Source organism: Anastrepha ludens, chromosome 3, assembly GCF_028408465.1.
Source record: "Anastrepha ludens isolate Willacy chromosome 3, idAnaLude1.1, whole genome shotgun sequence".
NCBI classification, from domain to species: Eukaryota; Metazoa; Arthropoda; class Insecta; order Diptera; family Tephritidae; genus Anastrepha; species Anastrepha ludens.
Window position 1 is genome coordinate 113,439,940 of NC_071499.1, and position 10,561 is coordinate 113,450,500.

The window sequence follows — 10,561 nt, forward strand, 5'->3', positions numbered from 1 at the left end:
CCACTTCCCCTGCTTGTATATGTAAATCTATATGCTTTCACGAGCTTCAAAATTGCTGCTCGAATCTAACCTTCTAACTATTTAGCAAGCCCTCGTTTCATTTGACGCGAACCTTCACTGAATGATGTCTCCAATTCTTCATCATTGTCTTTCATTCCCAGTCTAAGTTAAGAATTGTGCTCGCATACGTGGGCCCAAAAGTTGACTGGAGTTTGTAAACCTGTGAAAATGCGCAAAAAAACCTGACCTTTCCCTCATTTTTTTCATTTCATTGCCGTAAAAATTATTAATTTGCTCTAATGATACATTTTTTCATTCGTTTTGCCAACTCTCATCCATCTACACCAAAAACGTGAATGCCGATGTGTCATGACGATTTAATGCCAGAGTCACATGCATAGATACATTAGGTTATTACCATAGGTTTTTCAATTAGTAAATTTACGCAATTTTTTGTGTGCATTCTCTGTTGTGTTCAAAAAAAGTCCCTTTTCCACAGAAAATTTCCGCTTCGCCGCTCCGAAGCAATGTCAACTTTTTCACACTTAGTAGCAGCAAATGTTATCGAAAATCACTTTGATCATCACTACAAATTTTTCTATATAAACGAAAGTGCGCCGATGGTTGTGCTTAAAAATGTAAATTTGTTACAGTTGCATTGGTTTTGAAGCACTGGGAAGGCCCACAAATTTTTATGCGGTAAAATGTTGCGTCTCGTGATTTTAAGTTTGCTCATTTGCGTTAGTCTGCAGTTGGCGGTGAGTTTATTTTATAAAACATATTTTTATATATAAATTTTTAGAATTTAAGCAAAGTGAAATAAAAAATTGAAAAATGTAAGAAGTCTTAATTATACTTTTAGTTACTTATAAATTCCAAAAAATATAAGAATAAAACAATAAAAAAGGGTCACATGTATACTTTATTTGGAATATAACTTGTTGAACTTAAAAAAAATATTTTTAATTAAAATTTTTAATTCTTTAATAAAATTTTCTGAGAAAATTTAAGCCAAGTTAAAAATAAAAAAAAAATAGAAAAACTATATATTTTAACATATTTTAAAACAGAATTCGTTGAATAAAAAAAATATTTTTAATTTGAATTTTTTAATAAAATTTTCTGAGAAAATCTAAGCCAAATCAAAAAAACAAAAATAGAAAAATTATATATCTCAACATATTTTAAAATAAAACTTCGTCGAATAAAAACACTTTTTCAAAACATAATTTCTATATCAATTTTTTTTTTAATTTAAGTAAAATGAAAAACACAAAAATTTAAAATGTAAAAAATTGTATTTGTATGTACTTGTTTAAACGTTTTTAATTCAATAGTTTTTGTAATAAATCAGAGTGAAACAATATAAAATTACTTTTTTAAAACATATTTTTAACTGGAACTTTTAAATCGAACGTTCTGAACAAAACTTTTAAAATTAAAGAAAAAAAATAATACAAAATTTAAGGGTCTTTCTTCGAAATATATTATTTTCAAGCAAAAGTTCTTTAAATAAAAATTTGAAAAAAGAGTTTGAAAAATGTAAAACGTCTCACTTGTATGTACAATTGAAATATTTTTAATAATAAATCAAAGTGAAAAAAAAAAATATATATTTTTTTAATATTTTTAATCATACTTTCTGAATAAAATAAATGTTTGATCGTTTTAAAATTTTTTTCTCCAGAATAAAATTTTTCAAATTTAAGTAAGTGAAAAATTAAAGAAGATATTAAAGGTTCATTCCTTGGTTTATATCAAAACAACAATTTTTTAAAGAAAAATTTATTTTAAAGAAGATATTTTTCATAAACACTTCAAGATTCAAGGAAATTTAAATTTTTTTAAATAAATGTTAAAAGTCATTCGTAATCTATAAGTTTTTAAAAATGTAAAAAAATTTCCCTTAAACGTATAAATGGAAATGGTAACTTTTAATAATAAATCAGAGTGGAAAAACAAATTAATAAATAAATAAAAAAGTTTTGTTTTAGTTTACATTTTTTAATCAAACTTTTTGAATAAAATTTGTAATATTTAAGTTAATAGAAAAACTATAGGAAATATTAAAGGGTCATTCTATAACATATAGAAAATAATTTTTAGAATAAAATGTATTTAAAAAAAATGTTTAAAAACACTTTCTTTTAATTAAATTCTTTTATATAAAAAAAAGAGGTTGTCTGTAAAGTCGGTTTACTGACGATAGTTTAACGTGACAACGTCATAAGAAAATATTGATGGAATGGTTGCAATTTTCAAAACAAAATTTTAATTTTATTTGTTTGATAGATATTTTGTATGGATATAGAAATGGAATTGCAATGGAATAGGTCAAGTTACATTTACACAAACGTGAAAAATGACGAAACATTTATCAAATTCATGAAAGATATCTTCAATTTCGATTGTGCATCAGACGTTAATAAGTCAACAACACTAAGAGGCACCATCATCGATTTGCCTTTTTCAAGACACTTTACACTCGAAACACTCCCTTTCATTTCCTACTTTTTCTATCATCGTCCTATTCTCAACAAAGAAATGGTTCATTACTATGCACACAGCAAGAAGGCATATGCAAATACAAGTATGTGAATTTATATACAAATGCGCATACACATACATATATATGCCCACTCAAGTAGGACAGAGCCAGATGTCGAACGTTGTCGAACGCGGGGGCCGATTGTGCTCTTTGTCGTTCGTTCCGCGCTCTCGCTTGCAGTTCAAGCACATTAGCTTACATTTGCTTGTCTACGGAATAGATTCGTATATTTGATATGTCCATATGATTTGTATGCATCTTTACATATAGATTTGTTCTTTTTGAAAATTGCGCGAAATTGTATATGTATATGCATGTTTATATACATATATTAGTATACAACATATATGGTATACAAGGTATATATATATTAGTATACAAGGTATATGGTAAATATTACCATACATTTTTTCCTTCATAATATATATAATAAAAAAATTAATAATAATAACATTAAAACAACAGGTATTATTAACCCATTAAATCCCAACCTTATATAAAACAATTTTTTTTAAATGCGTTTATAAAACGTTTATTGAAATAGTGTAATTAAGCTCCTTAAAAAAGAAAAACACGAAAAAAAATCAAAGAAATGCATTTTTTGGGCTGTACCCAATCGAGTACAATGGGATAATATGTACATACATTGCCTGTATATGAAAATATGGAGTATTAAATAAAAATACTCTTTCAAAGATTTCCTGGTTATTAGTTCGGTTAACAGTATGGAAGTTTTTGAAACATTTTCTCTCCACGCAAAGGGCTACATTGCATAACTCGCAAATCCATCGAATTCTTTGGTGACACTCCCTGCACCTCAGCTGATTCGATATCCTTTTTTGGAACATTTTTTTTTAAGAACCAGCTATTGATGCCGTTGTCGATCGTTTTGAAGATATGTCCCGGATATTATAATTGCGTAAATAAAATCGCACAATTTCACGTTGGTATTGCAACAAGTCGCATTGACTCTTACTTGCCATTTTATAAAGCTTCCATGCGTTTACTACGCACGAGCTTATCATTGTGGTGAAAAGAGGCCACCCCCTTTTCTTTCCTCTAAACTTTATATAGTAAGTATTCAAAGCTTGGTCGTGGAGGTCAACTCCTCCCATTCCTGAGTTGTATTCCACTATCAACTTCAATGGCTGATGGGCATTCACCTTGCGCCTCTCTTGTCTTGACCCTCGTTTGACGGTATGTAAAGGTTCAATTCTATGAAAGTTTGTTCCCACTGTCACAACGCTATTTTCATTCCACTTCACAAAAAGTATTCCTGAGTCAGAACATCTACAAAATTTGATACAAAACAACTATTCAAATAAATCATTATGATAAACTTACATAAAATCAAACTCTCCCCGTTGCTTCTTTTGTACTTCATTGTTCGTTTTCAGAGGACATTTTTTGGACCGCCGTTCACGAACAGTCCCAGTAGCCTTAAATCCTTGTTCTTTCAAAATTCTAAGAAGGTCATATGACGTAAAGAAGTTGTCGAAAAATACGATGTGATCGGTCGGATGTGGAATGTTTGCCAAAAGATCAAGGACGACCCTTGAACCTAATGGGAGACTTTCTTTCTGATCCTCTTAAGATCCTCCTCATTGAAACAAAAATCATGTTTGTTATGCTGCAAGGCAAAAATAGTTTCAAAAATTTCAACTGGGTTATTAGTTACGAATAAAGAACACGCTTCAAGTTAGGATTGTTCGTAAAAATGCGTTTCTGGAATTTCCGCACTTGTTATTCTCTTTCTCCATTTCGAATTTAGATCTTTTGACAACTTTTGCCTTTTTTGTAAGCTTGCAAGTGGAATACCATCATCACTGTCACTGTCACTGCTCAAAAATAAGTCAACTTCGCCCGGAACATCCCTTGGAATATCATCACGCAATATATTATCCTCTTCAATGTCCTCCTCATCTGTGACCCAGTGGGTATTTGGCGGTATAATAGCGAAGTCGAAGTGACTACGATCGCTTGATTCAATATAGTCGGTGGCCGCAGAAAGGTTGTGAAACCTCTTTCCGTAAAATTTTGTTACATCCATTACCAAATCTACATGAAATATGCACACAAAATATATATGAATGTTCCCACTGTACCCATGCGAGTACACTAGAATTTAAACCTACCGAAATGCACTTTTCCACAACTTTTTTCGTATTTTTGTTATAAAGTATACAAATTATATGTATTATGAATATTACAACACTGAACTTTTTCCGTGATAACTTAGATTTTGTCAAACAGAGAGCTTATTGCAAACTAAACCATGAAAAGAAGAAAAATAGCAAACGTGCACACAAAGACAAGTGAATAACGGATAACGGGACTCAAAAAAAAAAGAAGGAGAAACATGTGTATTCCTTTTCCACATTGCTCTGTATTATAAAGTGGCGAGTACATTTAAAAATTTGTAAGCGTTGGCTTTTGACGTCGTTTCGAAAAAGATGCTTTTTCTGTACTCAAGCGAGTACAATGGGATCAAATGGGTTAACAAACTTGGTTTTATTTTAAATTCTTCAAGTAAATCAAATTAATAATAACACAGGCCGACAAAATTTAACCAACATTCAGACCCAGAAACCAGACTACATATTTCCGAAGGTTTATGATGCGCTGAATCCAAATCTGGCCTCAGAATTGCTCTATTAGTTTGAGTTTTCGAGATATCCTAACCTAAAAGTGCAAAAAACCCCATTTTTGCCCATATTTGAGGTTATGTAGCCTTGCAGATGTTTTCTTTCACCAAAATTAAAGGATGGTATCTTTAAATACAATCCTTCTTTTTTCAAATGGCGTTTTGTTTGCTCAAATATCATTTTTTTTCGCAGAGATATCGCATTTTGAAATTTTCATGTTTCGAAATTTTCCTACACCTGAAAATCGATTAAGATAACATAGACATGATATAGTCGCTTACTAATTTTCTTGGGTTTGAGGGCCTGAAATATATGGATTAATAGTATGTAAATTTGGAGTTTGTGGGTAAGCCTGCTTGCGGTTAAGTGGGTTAGCCTGCTCGCGGTATGATAGGGGTGCTTTCTAGGGGTTAGGGCTGTGTGTGACTCGGTACCCAAAGGTTAGATAGTGTAGGGGTGTGGTGAGTCAGCACACTTATGGTGTGAGACAAAATTTTAGGAAAAATAAGACTCAATCCAAGAAAATTAGTAATCGAATATATCATGTCTATGTTATCTTAATCGATTTCCAGGTGTAGGAAAATTTCGAAACATGAAAATTTCAAAATGCGATATCTCTGCGAAAAAAAATGATATTTGAGCAAACAAAACGCCATTTGAAAAAAGAAGGATTGTATTTAAAGATACCATCCTTTAATTTTGGTGAAAGAAAACATCTGCAAGGCTACATAACCTCAAATATGGGCAAAAATGGGGTTTTTTGCACTTTTAGGTTAGGATATCTCGAAAACTCAAACTAATAAATTAATTTTAGTTATCAATCCGAATTTTGCATGGACAGAGAAGCAGATATTAGTTTAAATTATTTCGGATACTTTTCCTTGTAGACTAGTGTAATCAATAAGAAGGCATATGCAAATACAAATACGTGAATTTATATATGTACATATGCGCATATATACACATATATACGCTCACTTAAGTAGGAGAGAGCAAGATGTCGAACGTTGCCGTTCGTTTGCTTTGTTTGCTTTGTATTTAAATAGAAATTTATTTTAAATAAAATTTTTTTAAAAACTTGTATTCAGATTCAAATTTTTTAAATTGAAGCAAAATGAAGTTTAAAAAAAATTAAAAGTCGTGCTTAGTCGATTAAATTCGTTAAACACTTTTACTATTTTAGCAAAGTGAAAATTAAAAAAAAACAAATAAAATTTAAAGGTCTTAATTTATAATATTAAAAAAAAACAATAATAATAATTAAAAAAAAATATTAAAAGTCTTGAAAATTGAAATTTCAAAAAGTCGAGCCAAGGAGCACCAGGAGATTTGGTGGCTCCTAAAACACTCAGGCTAAAGAGCCCATTGTATTTAAAGCTCTGGAAAGCGGGTAGATAGTCAAGGAGGGAAGGAGAAAAGTATCAGAGAAAGAGATAGGAAAGAATAGAGATATTTAGTTAGAGATAGGCATAGTTAGTCCTGTGAGAATTTTCCCGATTCTTTGGCAAATCTGTAAATATCCTCCAGTTTTAGAGAACGAATATTACTCATTCTCATGACATCGGAACCCAATACTCGTAGCCGTGCTCTAGCAAAGGCAGTACCCTCACAGAGAAAGTTCTCAGTCTTATCCGCCTCCTCCAAGCATGACAGGCATACCGGATCCTCGATGATTCCAATGGTGGTCATATGCTGACCCCATGGGTTGTGTCCTGTAATGATGCCGACCATCAACCAAATGTCTTTCCTTCTAAGTTTTAGTAGAAAGTTTGACAGTTTTCTGTTCGGACTTGTCATAAAACAGTTTGCAGTTCTGCAGCGTTCTAGACCGGACCATCGCTCTTTAAGTAGATTGCCTACATAATCGCTGATCCAATTCCTGATTCTTGCGGAACTGATTCCGATTACTGGCTCTGGCCCCTGTTGGGGCACCGCTAATCCACGGTTGGCCAATTCGTCGGCAATTTCGTTTCCTTGAACACCGAAGTGTCCCGGAACCCATATAAGTTCAAGCCTGTTTTGTCTTGCGACAGAATTAAGCTTCTTCTTATATTCTTGAACAATCTTTGAGGTTTGCTTCGCGCTCTCAAGGGCCTTTAATGCAGCCTGACTGTCACTGAAGACTCCAATCTGTTTCCCGCTCCATCTCCTCTCGATCATCCATTCGGCTACTTTCAGGATGGCAAAAACTACTGTTTGGAAAACAGTTGCCATTTCCCCCATAGCATAGTGATACTTATTACTATCGTTTAAGTACCATCCGACTCCAGACCCTATTTCACTCTTGGACCCATCGGTAGAGAAAATATCCGTCAAACCTCCCTGCATGATGGATATTTTTTATTATATTGTAATTATTATAAAAAGTTTTAATTTATAATATTTTAAAATAAAAAGGTTTTGGATAGAATTTTTTGGGCGGCCACCGTAGCCGAATGGGCTGGTGCGTGACTACCATTCGGAATTCACAGAGAGAACGTAGGTTGAATCTCGGTGAAACACCAAAATTAAGAAAAACATTTTTCTAATACCGGTCGCCCCTCAGCAGGCAATGGCAAACCGACGAGTGTATTTCTGCCATGAAAAAGCTCCTCAGAAAAATATTTATATTTAGAACAATATCAAGACGCACACCACAAATAGGAGGAGGGGCTCGGCCAAACACCCGAAAAGGGTGTACGCGTCAATTATATAGGACTGTTATAAGCTTACATGGCAAATTTCAGCGTGATATGTCACTTAGTTTGTTTTCTGTGCTACTGTAAACAAGTCAAGCTCGAGTGTGTTCTTCGAATTTAACGATGGAAATTCAAGTTGAACAAAGACAGTTCCGTAAGGGAATTGAAAAAATATTTACCTAGTCAACGTGAATTTAGCTAAACCTGGACAATTGCAAAGGAAGTACTCAACTGTTTCTTCCCCTTCGACATCTTTCCAACTTTTACAATATTCATTAGAGGAAACTCCTAATCCCAAAGGATGCCTGCCAAATAGCCAATGACTTGTTATATAAGCCACGACCTGCGACCTAACTGTTACGCATGTGCCTTCATCTCTTCATGGCCAATTGACTTCTTGGATAATGTTATTCTTAATTATTGATTTGCTCGTGGCCATAGCTATCCCTATGGTACTTCTGAGCAGTTGAAGAGTAGTACCCTCCCTTGCTAGCTCATCGGCTTTATAATTTTCCTCAGTATCTCTGTGCCCCGTCGCTTGGAGAGTTTCAGAGAAAGATTCTGCGGAAGATTTTTGGATCTTTGCACGTTGGCAACGGCGAATATCGCAGGCGATGGAACGATGAGCTGTACGAGTTTTACGAGCCGCTACGTTGGCTGGGTCATATCGTCCGAATAGATACAAACGCTCCGGCTCTGAAAGTATTCGATGCGCTACCAGCTGGTGATGGCAGAGGAAGAGGAAGACATCCTTTGCGTTGGAAAGATCAGGTGGAGCAGGACTTGGCTTCACTTGGTGTGATCAACTGGCGCCGGTTAGCACAAAAAAGAAACGACTGACGCGTTTTGTTAAACTCGGCCAAAATCGCACAAGCGGTTATCGCGCCAATTCAGAAGACGAAGATCTCTATACCCCGGAACCCAAATAAGACTGACTTTGAATACGACACAATTATCATTTAGGACTGCCCATCATTTCTGTGTAACTTTTGATCTTAGCATAGCCGCATTCAGGGATTTAATGACCACCTGGCTATCCGAGAACATATTAGCACATTATATAGATTGTAGCCACTTCTTTTATAGGTAAAACCTCTGCCTGATAGGCGCTGTAGCACTCTGGTAGTCGATAGTGCGAGCCCTAATTCCTTCGAAAACACTCTATACTATAATTCCCCCCTTCTCCATGGCCTTGGTGTCCGCCACGTCCTTTGTGACGGTATACTCGTCTTAAAGAGCTTGTTGAAGGTAAGTCTAGGAATAGAGTTTGTGCCTTGTTTGTGACTATAAAGAGTGGCTAAACCGTCGGTCTTTCCATAGCGCCATACTTTTAAGTTAAAGCTATGAGACGGTGGTTACCTGTGTCCCTACAAGATTTTGTGGAGGATTAAAAAATCTTAGTTTATTTTAGATTTTTAGTTTTTTATTACAATTATTTTAAATTAAAAACGAATTATAATAATATAATAATACAATTATTTTAATCCAAAAACTACAAAAAATTCAAAAATATTCTTTTACTTTGAGATTTTTTGAAAAAGACTTTATTTATTAAAATTTTTTTTCAATTAAAAAAAAAGTAAAAACGAGGTACAGTTTCTTAAAATTTTATACTCTTTTATAGATTTAAGATTAATATTCCTTACTATTTTTTTGTTTGTTTTTTGATTAAAAAGGGTTTACATACAATTTTAGAATAGGAAATAATATCAAAAAGATACACTTCATTTAATACTATTTTATATAAATGCTCTGTTCTTTTTTTATTAAAAACAAAGTAAAAAAATAAAGATGCATCGTACTAAAAAGGCATGCTTTAATTATTCACGTTAATTAATTTTTTTATTGTAGTTTTTACTAAAGATTTTTATTAAAATTTTTACAATTGAAGCAAACTGAAAAAGAAATTAGAACGCATACTTCCACATTTAATTTTAAATTTTAAAATAAAGCTTATTAAAAAACTATTTAATGTGGCCTAGTTAACTTAGAAATTTAATTCATTTTCTTAATGCAATTTTTTTTCCATAAAAAGTAATTTCAATCCATTTTTTTTAATCAAAATGTGTCTTAATACAAATTTGTCTAATAAAAATCACTAAAACCAATTAAAAATGCATCAAAAAGTTATAATTAAAAAGAAATTAATTATAACTAATACTTGACCATCTGCTTTTGTTTATAATTTCCGCCGCTTTAGTTCTCGGACCCTGTGACACTAATAGCTGCATCGAACCCAGCGCATCCTTCCTTTGCTAAAACTCTTGCGAGAGCTTCAAGCGCCAATTGTATTGGAGGACTGAAACGACGTCGTACAACTCCAGCAACAACAACTACAACTACTACAACTACAACAACAACAACGGCAGCAACCACAACATAATGCTGAACAAATTTTAAAGTCACTCTAATAAACTGTATTTATTATAAATATATTTCAATTAAAATATTTTATTGTATATTTATTTAAATTCGTTAATTAAATTAAAATTTGTTTAACCCTTAAATTGGTTGTATCCAAAAATGAAAGTACTACATATGATACTTTAGTTACACTATTACTCAAACTGGTAGCGTCTACGGAATGAATAGCCTGCGTCTATTCCAGAAAGCCCAAAAATATAGGACTCGCTATTTATGCCTCTCTTAGAGAAACAAGTGGAAGAACGTCTTTGACCTGAACCCAGTTG

General features: G+C 32.9%; 1 protein-coding gene across 1 annotated transcript; it reads left to right on the top strand.

Annotated features, from left to right (window-relative positions):
• Positions 1-648: 648 nt before the first annotated feature.
• LOC128856716 (general transcription factor IIF subunit 1-like) lies at positions 649-10,272 on the top strand. The gene is made up of 2 exons (XM_054092030.1): positions 649-758; positions 10,072-10,272. The coding sequence occupies exons 1-2, from the start codon at positions 705-707 to the stop codon at positions 10,252-10,254; spliced, it is 237 nt and encodes a 78-aa protein (XP_053948005.1). The 5' UTR covers positions 649-704; the 3' UTR covers positions 10,255-10,272.
• The last annotated feature ends 289 nt before the right edge of the window (positions 10,273-10,561 follow it).